Source organism: Pteropus medius, unplaced genomic scaffold (assembly GCF_902729225.1).
Source record: "Pteropus medius unplaced genomic scaffold, Ma_sr-lr_union100, whole genome shotgun sequence".
NCBI classification, from domain to species: domain Eukaryota; kingdom Metazoa; phylum Chordata; class Mammalia; order Chiroptera; family Pteropodidae; genus Pteropus; species Pteropus medius.
Genome location: NW_024340695.1, coordinates 3,766,992 through 3,784,347, shown reverse-complemented (window position 1 = coordinate 3,784,347; position 17,356 = coordinate 3,766,992). Strand labels below are relative to the sequence as shown.

Here is a 17,356-nt window from a genome sequence, read left to right as displayed (position 1 = left end):
AATCATTTCATATATCAAATTGAGTCAGCATCTTCACTTTTCCACTAATCAAATTACAATTTTATTTTGAAGTAATCTCACTGGATATTAAGTAGGTCAAGCTCAAAATTATTTTCTTCAAATATGGCTTGCACAACTAGACACCAAAAAAGGGAAGGGAAGAAACCCTATATGTGCCAGTGCTTTATATTCATCTGTTAAGTATTTTTTAAGAAGCTTTCATTTATCGAACATTTTCCATGTGCCAGGCATTGTGTGAAACTTTATATGTATTATCTCATGAAATTCTTTAGCTAGCACTGTGACAAAGCTTCTAAGATTCGTTTTGTGAAGGATACTAAGGCTCAGTGTTTTTTTACAACAATTTAGCAACTGAAGTTTATTGAGCATCTGAAATGTTGCAGACATTGTTCTATGTATTTAAATTTTTATTCACTCTCTTGATCCTTAAGTCAACTATACGGGTTAGGAACTATTATTATGCCCTCGTTTACATATGAGGAAACTGAGGCACAGTGACTCATCTGTTGTTTCCCACCTAGGAAGTGGAATCTAAGCAGTCTGATTTCATAGTAGACCATTGTCTAAACCACCACACCACACTGCCCCAAATTGCCCAGCTGGTACATGGTGAAACCTGATTAGGACGCAGGCCCCCTGACTTCAGAATCTGTGTTTGTGGCCTGTAGGATGTCCTCAGCCATCCGGAAGAATGCAGAATGGGTTTACATTTATTTTCACGTTCCCAATTGTGCTGAAAGAAATCAAATTGTGTTTCTGTGATGTTCCTCCAGAATCACAACTGACAGACTTTTGAGATAGTGGATGTAGTAGCCCAGATTTGTTACTCTTATTAATGCCAAATCTTATTTTTCATATTTGGTCTGGCTCCTTAAACGGAAGATAGAGTTATATGTTTTCTGATTGGGAAAGTCACTTTTCATATAACTGAAGAGAAAATGTTTGTGCTACCCAGTGGTATGTTTAATCCCTAGGATACCACATTGGGCATAGAATACTGAATTATATCAAGATTCAGGAAAAAGGCATGTGCTTAAAATTGCATCATTAGCATGCTTATCTTTAGTTTTCAGTGACTCTAACTATGCTTAGAGACAGACATTTGTGGTCAGGAAATCAGTAGCAAAGAAGGGATTTAGGTTGTAAATATGCTGGCTCAAATTGGTGTCCTATCTTACTATTAAGTGTTTTAAAATGCTTCTCTGCTCTGGAAGTGTTAAGCTTTCCAGATACTGTGTTTATCTTTTAAAAACTCTTTGTATTACTTTTCTCTAAGTTTTAATTTTGGAGTTATACACTCACGATTATACATGCCTGTATACGTAGATACATAGACACAGTACGTTTCTCTCTATTTTATGCTTGGCAGTACTACTTTTCTGCACACTAGGAATTACGGTTTTAAAATGGATTTCATTTTTTTTAGTATGGTATTTCAAATTTGAATTGTGGATTTCCTCAACCCTCACATTTATATTTAATTTAATTTAGTATGATGAATAGTGAGTTCCATAATTAGTGGGGTGTGCTACATACCATCACTGGTGTCATTGACCAGATTATGACCTTAATTATAAATGCACACTCTTTTTCATTCTTGGCATTAGAGGCTATTCCACCCACTCTGCTCACTCAGTCCTGTGTCACTCTCAGGAGCTTAAGGTCTCATATTTAAAACTCCCAACTGAGGTTCAGAAATAGCATCTCTAAGCTGGCATTGCAACATTGGATTGACTATTTTTTTCTACTTTAAATCTTAAAAAAAAAAAAAAGTTTAATGATGTCTTTGGTGTCAATTGTAAATTGTAAAATAACACACAGTTGGCTTAATTGATGTTAATGTGATATCTATCTGATTTGTTTTTAAAACTCATACTGTTAAAATAGATGCAGGTTCATCCCATTCTGAACTAATTCACATTGTTGTTAATCCCCAAAACAAATGGAAAGTAAATAGGCCACTTAATACCTTGTAGTCTTTTAGTCCTTTGTAAGAGTAATCTTTCAGGGAGTGGGGAACCCTCAATTAATTAAATACTCGAAAATAATGTCTTCTTCTATTGCAATTTTTTTGGTGGGGGAGGGTTGACCAAAGGGTAAGTGCTTATGGAAAATTTGTAATTCCCTAAATTTGGCTTTACCTTATGAATGCCAAATTTTGGGCACAAACTGGAAGTTTATTCTATTAATTCCTTTTTATCACATTATAATTTTATGATTTATTTCTGTCTTAGCTAAGTGGAAAAGAGAAGATATGGTTATTTGAGGGTTCAAACTAGATGGCCATTGTTTAGTTGAAGTTTGATATTTAAATTTCAACAAAAATTAAATGTTTCTAAAAATACTTGAGAATTTGTTTTATAATGGTTTTAAATAATTTTGAAAGCATGCCAAAAACTAAGTATTTTTATACAGAAAATAGTTTTAATAAGAATTATAAAATAGGGAGTCAATTTTATACTATATGTTGTAGGTACTTGGTAGATGTCTGTCAAATGAATAGCTGTTTTTGAAAAGTACTTTATACTTTGTAGACTTTTAATTTAATTCTCACTCAACCCAGTGAAGTACATTTTCTCAGTTTTATAGAACTAGAGTTAAGGTTGTAATCCTAACAGTGTTTCACAAGGCCCAACATGATTTCCTGCAGCTGCTCATCCCTTAAATAATCTTCAGGCCTATCTCTCTTATTTCTCACTCTGGCTCCAGCTCCGTTTGCTAATTCATGCTCCCTTCTGCTAGAATACCTTTGCACTTGCTATCTACTCTGCTAGCTGTTTTACCCCCAGATACCCTCCAGATAGCCTCACCTCCTGAAAGTACTTGCTCAGATGCTGTCATCCAGGGGAACACTCTATTTAAAATTGTACCCTCCAACCCTAGCATGCCAATTCCCTCCCCCTTGCCTTGAATACTCTTTTCCTGCATAGCATATACCATATATTTATTATTTTTAGTTGCTGTTATTTGTCTCTTCCTGCTAGAATTTAATGCTTCATGAGAGAAGGGATTTTTGTCTTTTTCATTGTGGTATCCCAGCAATACCTGGACCTCAATGTAGGTTAAATCAATATTTGGAGAATGAATGAATGAATGAGTGAGTGAGTGCAAAGCCCATGCCCTTTTCACTAGATCTTCTCATTTTTAATTTATTAATGGTAAAGTCGACCAAATTATTAGTTGATTTTTTTTTTTTTTTTTTTACTATGGAGGGCATTTCCTAATTATGCTACTTCATCCGTTGTGCACTCATCTTCATTTTGAATATTTTTCTCTCATCTTTGAATATAAACTGTGCTTTTATTTTTAAAAGTCAGATTTTTTTTATAAAGTGTTAGACAATAAGGCATTATGTTATTGAATATTAATAGTGGGAGATAGCTAAAAGAACTAAGAACTGCATTTTTGTAGTTAGGTTTTTATCAAGTAAGCTGGCCTTATTTTTTCGTTTTACATTCATTAATGTTATAGTATTAAAAAACCACCCTTGTTATTTGTACTTACATATTTCCAGCTTTTTTGAGATATAATTCACATATAACATTCTGTAAGTTTAAGGTATATGACATGTTGATTTGATATACTTATGTATGACAGAATGATTACCACCATAGCTTTAGCTAACACCTCTATCTGGTCACATGATTACCATTTCTTTTTTTTGTGGTAAGAACATCTAAGGTCTACTTTCTTAGCAACTTTCAGTTATATAACATAGTATTGTTAACTGTAATTACCATACTGTACCTTAGATCCCCAGAACTTATTCATCTTATAGCTAAAAGTTTATTCTCTTTGACCAGCGTCTCCCCATTTACCCCAACGCCCAGCCCCTGGTAACCATGAGTCTCTGTTTCTATGAGTTTGGCTTTTTTAGATTCCACATATAAATGATATCATATAGTATTTGCCTTTCTCTATCTGATTTATTTCACTTAGCCCATGCTAGTTCTTAAATTTGCATTTCGTGGCTCGGTATTATTAAAACATTAGGAACAAAAAAAACATTAGGAATGAATTTATTAAATATGTTATATTAAACCTTTTTTTCTATTCTTCAGTTTAATTTTACTCCAGAGGAATAAAGTTTTAGTTTACAAGTGAAAATAACATTTAATATATAGAATTTACTGACTTAGCCTGCATTTATTATGTACCTATCATATTCCAGAAAGTTCTGCTAGGGGCTGGGTATTAAAAGATGAACAAGACACATGATTTGCTATTTTAAAAAAAAGTCTTTTTTTAAAAAACTCTAATGTGGCAAGCTCTTGAATGGAGGTACATATAAAGTTTTATGGGAATTTTTATGTTATAGAATTTCTAGGGACTCATAGCTACTGTAAAGTGAGGTATTTCTGTACTATTGCAGGTATATTATTATCTTTTCAGCTTTTACGGTCCATCACCTAAATACAATTGAAATTAGTCCTGTCATTACATCTGGAACTGTTACCCATGCTACTAAAAAGATGTTGGAACAAGGGAGTGATGTGGCCCAGAGATTCCCAGATATAGGGTGGAAGAAAAGCTTTTACTGGTACTGAGCAAAATGAAAAATAAATAGATGAGAAGGAATGTGTGAGGAGGAGAATATACAACTCTGTGTGTATACAGGATTGCCAAGCCTGCTTTTTAATTTTTTTTCCTCAAGCCTGCTTTTTAAGGAAGGATTGTTTTTTATTCTGAGATTGTCTTTTCTCTTCTTTTATGGTTCAAAAGGTCCTTTCTTTTTATGAAATCATAATGAAAATAAATGGTGGCTAGTTATTAATTTAATGCCTTTACCTTAAAAAAAAAAGACAACCTGCTTTTTTGTGTGATTTTAAAATTATGTAAATAAGGTACTTAAAACCCTCAAAAGAAGGAACCGCTGACGGAAATACTTTAAATTGCTGCATAATTCTTGTACGCCTTTTTTTGGTATAGCCCAGCATTCTTCAGGAATTTTGTGTATTTAAAAGGCCCTGGTTCCTATGCTCCTGATGTCTCTATCTTAGGAAATAAGCCCTTAGGTAATGAATTAATAATGGAGAGATTGACAATGTCAGTCAGAGGTTTTGGTGGCTTCTGTCCTGTAGGTGAACTTGGGAGCTGGAAGGTAATCTACATCTATTATTAGGAATTGATCAATTTTAAAATGTTTTATTATCCTGATAAATTTCAGTGACTGCCTTGGCATTAGAAGATAAAGCATGAAGGATAGCTAATGAAAGGTTGGAAACAAATATTTATTAGAGGGTGTGTGTGTGTGTGTGTGTGTGTGTGTGTGTGTGTGTGTATGTGTGACATATGTGCGTTTCTATTCTGATTGGAACATAGTGTCAAAATGCTGTGAAAGCCCTGAATCCTGTAATTCTATTGCTGAGGCCACTAGTCTGCATCAGTGGTGAGCTTTGGGTTTTGGTTATACTTTGGAAAGTATGTGTGTTGGCTTTTGGGAAAGGTAAACTGGAGAGATCCATGAAAGAATCCATGTTGATTGTCCAAGCTGGTAAGAATAGTATATTATTATTTAAAACTGGAATTTACCCACCTACCATTGTTCACTAGTTTAAGGCTGATTTTTAAAAAATTAATTAGTTAATTTTTTAAATTGAAGAAATGATTTAAATATTTTTTCCCCCATCTATAACCCCCCTCCCCGTCCCCACTACCCTCTGGTAACCACTAGTCCATTGTCTATGTCCATGAGTCTCTGTTTGTTTGTCCTATTCGTTTGTTGTTTTTAGGTTTATATCCCACATATAAATGCTATCATGTGATTTTCAACTTTTTCTGTCTGGCTTATTTCGCTTAGCATGATTATGTCGAGGTCCATCCATGTTGTCGCAAATGGCAGTATTTCATCTCTTCTTATGGCTGAGTGATATTCCATTGTATGTATGTACCACAGCTTCTTTAGCCAGTCACGTATCGTAGGACACTTAGGTTAGTTTAAGGCCGATTTTATGGTTTAGGTTCTTAAAACATGTAAATACCTACAGAAAAGTAAATAAAAATTTCCTTTACTTTTAGATTGCAACTTTTCTCAAAAAGTAACTGTGACAACTTATTCATAGCTACAGTAGTGGTGATGGCTGTTAGTTGCTATTATCACAATCATCATTATCGTCATCATCATGTTAGTTGTTATTATCACAATCATCATTATCATCATCATCATGTTAGTTGCTATTATCACAATCATCATTATCATCATCATCATCATCATCATCATCATTGTCGTCGTCGTCATTGTTACTGGTATGGGCTCTGGAGTAAGACTTCCTGGGTTTGGATACCAACTGCAGCCCTTACTAGTGGTTGATGTTAGACAAGTGACTTAGCTGTTCTGAACCCCAGTTTTTTCATCTGGAAAACTGATATTTTAATAGTGGCCACTCATAAGACATTCAGAGGATTAAAGGGGATAATGTATGTCAGGAGCTTAATACAGTGCTTTGGGAGAGTTAATGTTCTTTATCATTGTCGTTCTTTTTTTTACCTTGAAATATCAGTCCTGGTCATTTCTGCCTTTCAGTTTGTTATTTAATTAATACTCACACCTTGGTCTCATTCTTTTGATACTATTTTGTCACTGTAGCCATTCAATGAGATATGTTTTGAACCTTTGAAAGAAGTGTATGCTAATAATCAGCTAAGTGTTTTTCAATTTTCCTAATAGATTGGTAAGAGTTCCAAAGGCAGCCAACCCTACATTAACTTATTTATAGCTGAGACCAAGAAGGAACGCTTTCACTCATGTGGATGTTTTCAAGGACCTTCCATTGCTTGCAAATGGAAAGTTTTCACTGTTAGCTGTAAATAAACTGAGAAGGAAAGAATTTCAGAGATGAAGGAGATGAAAGAAAGATTTTAAAGTTGTTACTTTAACGATGGTGGTTGCCAACTGTGGCCACACATTGAAATCACTTAAGACACTTTTATAAAATACAAATACCTAGTAGTGGAAACACCATACCGCCACCACCACCACCATCATCGACAACAAACGTTTTAGAACCCACTACTTTAAATACAGTAATAAAGTAATTGGAATGGTCAAATATTTAATATGTATTTTAGTTAACATGTTAGTTTCTTATTTGCTATTTATAGGAAGTGTCTGTGTAATCATACTTAGGAACATTTCATAGGATGTGAAGCCTAATTTTATTATTTCATTTATTATAAAGATTTATAAATGTCTCCTGGTTTCGATGAAATGTTGTTGGTTATATCTGTAATTTGGGGAGTATCAAAATCAACTCCGTATAGAAGCATATTCCACTAATAAAATAGAATTCTTTTAAGTTTCCTGAAATACGTGCTTATAAAGGGACTGCTCTCTATATCTGTGTTTAGAAGTAAAGTTGGTGGCAAGAGTTTGGGCAGACCACATGGAAAGGCAACTAGGCATTTTACCACATGTGCTAGCATGCCACACTTTAGTCCTTCAAGGCTAAGTCAACTTAATATTTTAGTGTTAAGCTCTCCATAGTACTATGGGACTAGTTTTTATAAATATAGGCTTGTATGCCTTATGCAAGCAAAATTCTCACTGGCTTTGTTGAAGTTTTAGAGGGTTTGGGTGAGGGACTGACAGCATGCAGGGATGGGGTTTTGTATACTTTTTGTATAACCAGGGAAAGTTCCAAAGGATGAGGTGGTGGGGACTGAATACCACGTTTATATGCTCAATCTGCATTGATAACTTTATTTTTTGTAAGAGTTGGAGAAATAGGTGTAAAAGAAGGGTAAAAGCTTATTTTCAGGTGAAAAGCATTGTTAATTTAGAAGGATTTTATTTCAGATGTTCTGAATTGAAATAACTGGTTATCAGTATTGTTCATTGGAGCTTCCAATGCAAACATGAGCATTTTTAAGAAATACTTATTCACTATATTTTCACATTTTAACAACCTATGTGTAAATAAGTTACCAGCTGAAAAAATTCTTTTTCCCCAAACCAATCTTCCTTCTCCTGTGATAGTATGGTTAATAAATATAATGATGTGGGCCTTCTTTATTTATGTGATTGGCGTATTTGCAAGTGTGAATTTAATATTCTGATTTTTAACAACTTCGATTGACTAGAGTCCCAGAGCACCAAATCTAGAGGACACTGGGCTCATGTTTTTCTTCTACCTTTGCTACTTTTTGCTTTGCAAAGTCCTGACTGAGTCAGGCCCCAAGGGATAGTAGGCTGATATTGGATTCGTGATCTTGTGCCTCAAATGTTAGATGGGATGGAATAATGGAAGCTGTTGACTAGGAAGGAATGAGCTTCTTCTGCCAATTATAAACAAACAAGCAAATAATAAATAAACAACCAGCCCTCAAAATCATACTGACGGTAAGGGGAGGTGTGTGTATATGTGCGTGTGTGTGTGTGTGCGCACATGTGATGAGCGTGGGTGGATGGGCTGTAGCTAAAATGTATACAGTTCCTGTTGACTGTTCTTGAGACACAAGAAAAATCTTTGTCTCCTAAGTGAATGTGCATCCTCTTCTGTTGAGTTCTGTGTCTATTTTTCCATCACTTTGGCACCTGTACATTTTAAAATTATTTAAATATAACACCTTGGAGGTGGGAATAGTTATTTTCTCCAGTTTATTGATGAAATTTGAGAGGAGGATGCTAGGAAATGGTAATAGAAAAGGTATATGGGAGAAAATGACTAATGCTGAAAAGGAAAGAGAAAGACAGTACAGTGACAAATATAACCACCAAGTAGGTTTACCACTTAGTTGGTCACTGCATTCTTTTCTGGTGTGAGAAACATTTTCTGGAAATCAACAATTTTAAGGGTTGTTCCAGAGCAGTGGAATCTGACCTCATGGGATCTTATAAAGCTGTGATAATTGGATCAGTTATTCTTTCCTTTAAACAAATACTAACATTGGATGGATGGATTGTTATGCTAATGACCTTCATGATGTTGCGTAATTATTGATTCCTCATTAATTGTGGTTAAGATTCTGTGGGACCCCTCTCCTGAGGTCAAGGATAGCCCATGTAGGCCAGAGATTTCCATTGGAAGAGAGATGATGACACAAGCTTCCACTGCCTGGTCTGCTTTGGGATTCTAAGATGACCTTTAATTTTTATAATTTACATTTATTTCTAAATCTATAATTTATATTTTTCTTCAATCTAAGTTAACTTCAGAAGTATTTAGATTTTTCAGGTAGCTTGAATTTGGGAGGCGGGTAGCTTTGAGTTGTTTAGATCTGATGTTACTGCATTGTGGTAAAGATGTACTGCTTGTCTACTTTCTTCTTTTTGTCATTTATGAGATTTTCTTTATGGCCTAGTACTTGATACTTTTTTATAAATGTTTCTTTAAAAAGAATATTTGTTTCTGCTTCTGGGACTGGATCCATAGACATTAAACTTTCACCTTTGAAACCTTCTGGATTATTCAGAGAGTGTTCCTTCTCTAATCCTGGCCTTCCTACCTTTTCACATTCTACCTTTTTATCTCACTGGGACCAGGGAGGGTAGGGTAAGGACTTCGGGAATAGCATGGCTATGTGGAGCAATCTGAGGGCCAAGTATTACAGAAGAGCCCTTTGCTTTAACTGATTAAGTTAAGGCATCCTTCATCCTTCAGCGTGAATGAAAAAATTTTAAAGAATATTTATTGCCGTAAAGGAATCGGCTGTATGTGGAAACCTCTCCCTCTCTTTTTAATTTGGTCAATCTTGATTATTTAAGTTCTTTAATGTAAGGAGAGAAGATCATTTTAGGAGAATTTAGACTATCATAAAGGATGAAGCATAGCATTAGTCTCTGGGGAATGGGCTAGAGGGGGAAGAGAGAAGGAGTTCAGCATGATCCTTTATGAAGGAGGCACGTTGGAGAATAATTTGTTGATTTCTTTCTGCATTCTCCCTCTTTTCTCTTCGCACATACCCTGTTCTAGGACTATGGTATTACCTTTGCCTTTCACTGAGTTTGAATGTCGCATGGTGATGAAGGTTCCAGTCTCTGGAGCCAGTCCGCCTGGGTTTGAATCCTGCCTCCACTACTTGTTAGCTCTGTGACTCTGGGCAAGTCACTGAATCTCTCTCTGTCTTGATTTTCTCATCTGTTAAATTGGAAATAGTACCTACTGCATAATGTTATTGGGATTTAATGAGATATAATATGTAAAAGTGCTTAGAATAGTACCCTATAAATATAGCCAATAAAACTCATGAAATATAAGCTGTTGTCATTGTTCAATTAGACAGGTGGATGGCTTGCTTCACATTTGTCTATGACATTACATCAGTCTGGATAAATAAAGAAAAAAGTTCAGCTGTATAACAACAAAAAAAATAGGACTAAATGTTAACTACCTGTATTTTTTGAATAGCCAAATATATGACTCTCTTGAGTATTATTGCAGTGACCACAGAGATTAATTCTTGTTGTCACTGCTGAAATATGGTTTGCTTTTTTGAGGAAAGATGATCATTTATAGATGTTTTCATAATTCGTATGTGCTGAGTTATGGAGTTCTTCATGTAAATGGTCTGGTTTTTAAGTTTTTTAAAAGTTACTTTATCAAAAATAGGATTAATTAAAAGTTCTCCTGAAGATTTAACTTCTATGTTACATTAACAAGCTTTTTCTTGTCCCTATATAGCCTCATAACAAGGTTTGGGGTCGGATTTAGAACTTAGAAGACTTTAGTAATCAACTGTAATGGTTCTGTACGTGTAATCAGCCTGGTTAAGGATGTGTAGTCATGCTCATATCATAAGCAGCCTTGTTTAGTTTTTGCTTATTTACTTTAAACACTGAAACAGTTAACAATTAAAGAGAAAGTTTGATCTGACTGAATTTAGTTCTTACAGTCTAAAACTAGATGTTTTGAAAGTGATTAAGTCTAGGAGCATAGATAGAATAAGACATATCTCATGGCTTAACTCAAATTCCAGTCTTTGACTGTAGGATACTTTAGGCCTTTGGGGACCTCTGGAGGTGGAGGTGGGAAGGGAAACTCATTGGTTAAGAATAATTTCTAAATTTATCACTTATTTTTGCTGAGAATAGAAGTGATGCCAAATACTCTCAAAAATATTGACTATTTCTTGTTCCCTTATATCTGATAGAGAAAGCCTATGTTTTCAGGTATCTATCCACTCTCATTTAGGCTTACCTCTAAAGTTAATGCCAACATAGATAGACAATGTTTTGGGAGAATTATTCATGAAGTCCTGAGTACTTGGGCTAGCACTTGGGCTGCGTGAAGAGGGGAAGGGGCTTGTGGAAAGGAGTCACATGGACTCTGTGACCAGGAGCCTAGCCCTCACTCCCTTATGCTGGGGCTGCTGGTGGCTGTAAGGTGGGTGCTGTTAACAGTTATACTTACCTTCAGCGAGCAGGTGGCCCATGCTTGAAAGCCATTGTGAGGCATTTACTTGGAGGATGGCAATTAAGGGTGTTTGCAAGTAACTGGACAAACGTTAAGTCCTTGAGTAGTACAAGGGGAATATGAGAGTATGGTTAGGGACTCTGCACTGTGCCCAGCCAGCTCCATAACTCATTTATTGTGGGACCTGTCTCTATTGAGTGACTGTCTCTATTTTTATTTTTGGAAAATAGAGAATAATAATATAATGCCACCTGCTTACCTCTAAGAGTGTTTTGAGGATTAATGAGTTAAGCGCCTTGGATGAAGGCAGCAGAGCTTACTCTGGTCATAATTTCATTGCCTTTCTGGGGAAGCTCCAGTTTGGGGAATAAAATAATGGAAAATAGATGGGAATGGAACGGCCATCTACAACTTAGTCGGTGTGTTTCAAGTTCAACTATGGATCGGGTTTCCATTCTAGCTGGGGAATTTTAACCTAAAATTTCTACATATTTTTTATAAATGACACCAAACCAAATGTCTGACCTGCTGTTTGTGGGAAGAGAACAGATGTTTATTCTGAGAATATGTTAATAAAGATACTAGTGGTTTTCTCCCACTGTAAGGGAAGAAAGTGGATCAAAAGAGCATAGATTTAGGTAGATTTTGGTCTCCTTGTCCTGTTACTGATGTGGTCTTTTCAGAGAGTTGTTGATTTTTCAAGTTTCTTTCACAAAGAAACTCCATAGATATTAAGCCAAAACAAAACAAAAAATATAAACACATACATAACACACAACAGTTGCTTTAAATACCAAGGATGTCAGCATGAAATTAAAATGAATCGACTGACATTTCTGCTTTGAAATTTTTTAGTGAAACTAATTTAAACCAACAGTGAAAACTTCTGGCTTTTACCTTATAGTGGGAAATTTGACCTTTTTCAGTGTTTTTGGCTTAAGATATTGACATTGGGGTGTTTTTGGTTAAAATTTGCTTCAACTCTAATGGCTCTTGGGATTTCGGTCAGTCTTTGGTTGTGGAATAGCAAATGCTGTCAATTGTGTTGGTACCATATAGTTTTCAAAGACAAGGTCTCGGAAGTAGTGGATATGGTGTCCCCTCCCACCCATGTGTAACTGTGAAAAAAACACTGTTGTCATGTGAATTCTTATTTTTTTGAGCTTGCTTTTGAAATAACTTACACAGAGAATTCCTGTTACCTAGAAATTGATGACAGACTTACACCATTTCCTTTTTTTTTCTTAGACGTTCCATCCTCAGAGCAGCCTGAACTGTTCCTAAAGAAACTTCAGCAGTGCTGTGTCATTTTTGACTTCATGGACACGCTATCTGATCTTAAAATGAAAGAATACAAGCGCTCCACTCTTAATGAACTGGTGGACTACATTACAATAAGCAGAGGCTGTTTGACAGAGCAGACTTACCCTGAAGTAGTTAGAATGGTGAGTTTCTTTTTTTCGCCGCGGACACTTTTAAGCACCTTCCATAGTGACTCACAGGTGTATTTATTTGAGAGTTAGGCCACTGGAGGTCACCTCCACAAAAGAGAGCCAACCTTCTGAGAGCTAAGCACAAGTAGTCGGCATAGTACTAGAATTTGAAGAGTATTATTTCATGAGAATGAAATCCAGAACTTTTCACCTACAACAGTATTGGAGGAACCAATGACTTCAAACTATGAAGCCAAGATTGCCAGGGTATTATTGGATTTCTGGCATTGGGAAAAGAACACAGGAGAATCAACAAAAGTTTTAGATCTGTGTTTGAAAAATATTCAAGCCTGTTGGATATCTTGACTTTTCCCCTCATTCACTGTGGTATATTAGAAATGGCTTTAAACGTAATAAAATTGTGATTTATAGAATCTAGTTAAAGCCTTTCTTGGCTTCATAAGCTAATTATTCTCTTTATAATCTTGAAGTCAGGGGTGATGTCTTTCATTATTTTTGAACAGTGTCTTATACTTTGGTTTTGTTGGCAGTTAAGAGAAGAAACATTAGCATAATGTAAGTAATTATGTTTTAATTGTGTCAATAATTATATTAGTTTTTCAAAAGCTATTAGATTTCTGTGGGAGGGTTGCCTTTCTCAGCATTCTAGAAGCTCTTGGATCTATAGAGTGCATTCTGTTTGGGGGGTGTGGGCAAAGGGAGGGGCTTCTTTACAAAATGATGAATTGTGCTACAGAGATCCAAAAGGGTCAGCGCATATAACTCGAGAAACTTTGATGTATGAAGGTCACTTCAAAACAACATCCAGTATATTCCTCAGATCCATATCTGAGTCTATATTGCATTATTAATTTACAGGAATATAGTACTAGAATATTTCGTAGGTTAACTATTAACATTGTGTCTCTTGAGCAGGGCTTCTCCGCCAGGGGCAATTTTGCTTCCCAGGGCACTTTGGCAATGTCTAAGAGACATTTTTGGTAGTCACAGCCAGGAGTGGGAGGGGGAGAGCTACCAGCATCTAGTGGCGAGAGGACAGAAATGCTGCTAAATGTCTTAAGATGCACAGAACAGCCCCCACAAAAAATTATCTAGCCCTAAATGTCAGTAGTGTCGCTGATGAGAAACTGTGCTCACAGTTTGGATGCTATCTGCACCTCTTAACCTAATACTTAGGATCCTCTCTAGTCCACTCGCCTTCTGCAGGGGATAGTCACTTGGATTTAACCTATCCATGCTCTCAGCCAACAGAGGCACCCACAGTTTATAACATTCTTCTACATCTTTCCATGGATAGTCCATGAAAATGTCAGCATATATAAACATACATGTATAAATGTTGGTTTTTTTTGTAAACACAAATGGTGGCATACTCTATATCAATATGTAATACGTATCACATGTAAAGCTGCCTCATGCAGTCTTATGGCTGCATAATATCTCACTGTGTGAATATACTATAATTCATTAACCAGTATCTTGTGAATATCCTTGTATACATGTCACTGTGTCCCTTGTGTGAGAACATCTGTATATTTACTGATTTGTTTTTTAATAGCCACCCCTTTCCCCACTGCTCTGGACCTTCATGTATTCCCTGCCCCCTGCCACTAATTCTCATTCTCCCTTTCCTTTCAAGACCTGGCTTAAAGTGCTACCAGTTTTCTCGGGGGGGGGGGAGAAGCCTAGTTTTTTTCTCTTTCCTTCAGTTCCTCAGCTTCTTGGCAACTCACCCTTTTAGGTTGGGTTGTTTTTTTCAGCAGATTTGTTCATTTGTTGCTTTTTTATCCTTTCACACATTTGTCTGATTTTTCTAATTAGACTCTAAGCACTTCTAGGCAGAACTGTGTCCTGCACATCTCTGTGGCCTCATAATACCTCCAAGCCTAGGCCTACCTGGAGTTGGTTGGATCAGTAAATGAATTTCTTTTTAAAATATAGCATTTCAGGCTCTCAAATCACGATTAAGATATTGAATGTCATTGGATTCTATTCAGTTTTTAAACCCAGTATTTGGCACAGTACAAAAAGTCTTTCATTTTTATGAACCAGCTTGGTTCTAAACCAGCTTTGGTCTTTTAAAGTAGACCATTTTCTCTTCTCCCTTACCACCTCCCTCCACCCCCATATCCCCTGTCACCAAAAAAGTTTTTAAAAAGATTTCTGTCAGTTATATGTGAATGTGTGTTTAAAGTATTCTTGAGCCCTACCTTAGGAGGTGTGAATCTGTAGCATGCATGGTATTCTAGAACATTAGAAAATTAACTTTCTAGATGGTAATAGAGGGTTCTCAGAGGTATAATTTATTTTTCATATCTTATGATTTATAAAATTGCTAACTACAAATTTTATGTGATTCTTAGTCTGAGGCATTTACAGAGAAGGAGATAGTATGGTAGAGCAGAAACGACTTTGGAACTACACAAACCTGGTTCAGGTGTCAGTGTTGGCCACTCTTGCTCTATCGCCTTAGATGGAGCCCTCCATCTTTGGGGCCCTCAGTTTTCATGTGGTGCTAAGAAGTACGTAGGGTTGAGAGAAGGGTGGCTCTAGTCTCTCTTACCCTCCTCCATAAATAGTTCAGCTAAGTAAAATTGTCGTGCTTTGTTTCTACATCAAGTTTCTCACTACCTTAAATGTTCATACAGCCTAGTAAGCAGGGAGTCTGTAAGAAGGGTTAGAACCAACTCCTCACTTGGTGCCCTCTATTCCCTTCCATTTTGTCCCCTCTGAGCACCTTGTATATAGAAATTCTGGCTCTGTTACTGCTTGTTTTCCTTGTGTGTCATTACCTGCCTTTTTGGTATTTTGTGGGGATTTGTGATGATGTGTGAAGCTCTTAGAACAGTCCCTAAAACATGGCAGACAATATCTTCTCCTCCTCCTCCTCCTCCTCTTTCTTCTTATTATTATGTTTTGATAATTTTGTTATTAGGTACTTGGTTTTACAATCATTGGTGGAACCCGGAGTTCTTGTTTGTGGACTTAAAATGCTCTATCAGCTAGATATGTTGTATTCCATTGCCTCAGTGGTTTTCAGATTCTCTGATTCCAAGATGATTCTGCCTGTTGAACAGTCATTGTCCCTACCTATTCCATTCTTGTTACTATAATATGAAACTGCTTCACTAGGATTAGTGAAGGAAATGATAGTGCTTTTAATGAAATATCAATGAAGCTATTGTTAGGTTTTATAAACCAGTATGAATAATGACTTATGATGGCATGTTCTGGTGTCAGCATTATTACCAAAAGCTTTTATTCCAACCTGATAGGACCTATGCTTTGAGAGTTGCTGTTCCTGTTAGGGGAAGAAAAGAGTGACAGATAAAGTGATCTATGAGTTGAAGAAACCATGATTGCATTTAATTAGAGTCTGGATATCACCTACAGGTGGCTAGAATTGAGAAAGAAAACTCTTTATGTGTAAACAAAATAAAACAATATAGCACCTAACTTACCTGCAGAAGAGTAATATGGGGTAGTGGCAAGAGCCCCAGATACAGAATGTAGAAGTCACTGTCCTTATTTCTCACTTAACTAGTGGTAAGATCTTGGGTGAGTAATTTCCTCTCTAAGCCCCAGCGTCTCCTATTTTAAATGGAGGAATTGATGATGATCTCTCACGTCCTTCCAGCACTGAAAACATCAACTCTTTGGTCATCACGGTCTACGAAATTTAGAATGGATTCTGCCATTCTTAAAGTTTGCAAACCATTGTCCAAGTAGTTGCTTAGGTAAATGCTTTGTTTCATGTATTTCTCTTGGGGTCACATCTAATGGAAAAAAGAGTCAGGACTTTTAGTTCCTCTAGCTTTGGCACATCCTGCTTTGTATCTTCTCGAGTGTCAGGCTTGTCCTTGAGGCAGTATTTTTACCACATTATGCTCATGTTTTCTTTCTGGTTCTGTTGCCATGCATTCATTTGAAAGATATCTTAGAATTTCTGGCTTTCCCAATAATCTTGTGTTAATCTTTTTTTTACCCAAACTCAATCTCTGTGTCTTTTATATTCTTAATATTCACACATCTTTCTTTTCTAAAATGTCTATTAAGGATGGTTCAAATGTGAGATGAAATTTCTTTGGTGAAGACATTGTTTTAGTTAACTCCAAGTAATGTTTATTGAATGACTTAGAACAACATTTTTACATTTCGATGATAAAAAAGGCAGGGCCCTGCTCTGTCAACAGATTCACAGTTAGGTAGAGAGGACACTCATCTGAACAAATAATAAGACAATGTCATGTGGACATTGATAGAAGTACATACAAGACAAGGAAGGAGTGGAGAGAAAAGGTGATTAATCAGAGGTAGGCAGGGGTAGTCAAGGAAGCCTTTACAAGTGAGTAGGGCCTCAATAGGTTTTTAAAGGTGAATAAGTGTTTTCCAGGTAGCTGAAATACTGTTGAAATGAAAAAGAGAACTACATGATGTGAAGGAATTCCCCAACGTCATGATATATTCAGAGAAACACAAATACTGCTTTGTTGTTCCTGCATTGGGGGAAGGGGCAGAGAGAGAGAGAGA

General features: G+C 36.2%; 1 protein-coding gene across 4 annotated transcripts in view; it reads left to right on the top strand.

The window, feature by feature from the left end:
* PPP2R5E (protein phosphatase 2 regulatory subunit B'epsilon) overlaps positions 1-17,356 on the top strand; it is a 130,318-nt gene that overhangs the window by 53,842 nt on the left and 59,120 nt on the right. For 3 of the 4 annotated variants that reach the window (XM_039864568.1, XM_039864573.1, XM_039864561.1), the window contains exon 3: positions 12,621-12,817. The exons of the other annotated variant lie outside the window; for it this stretch is intronic. In XM_039864568.1, the coding sequence (XP_039720502.1) occupies positions 12,621-12,817 (197 nt within the window). The remainder of the gene's footprint in view (positions 1-12,620; positions 12,818-17,356) is intronic. 4 annotated transcript variants of the gene reach the window in all.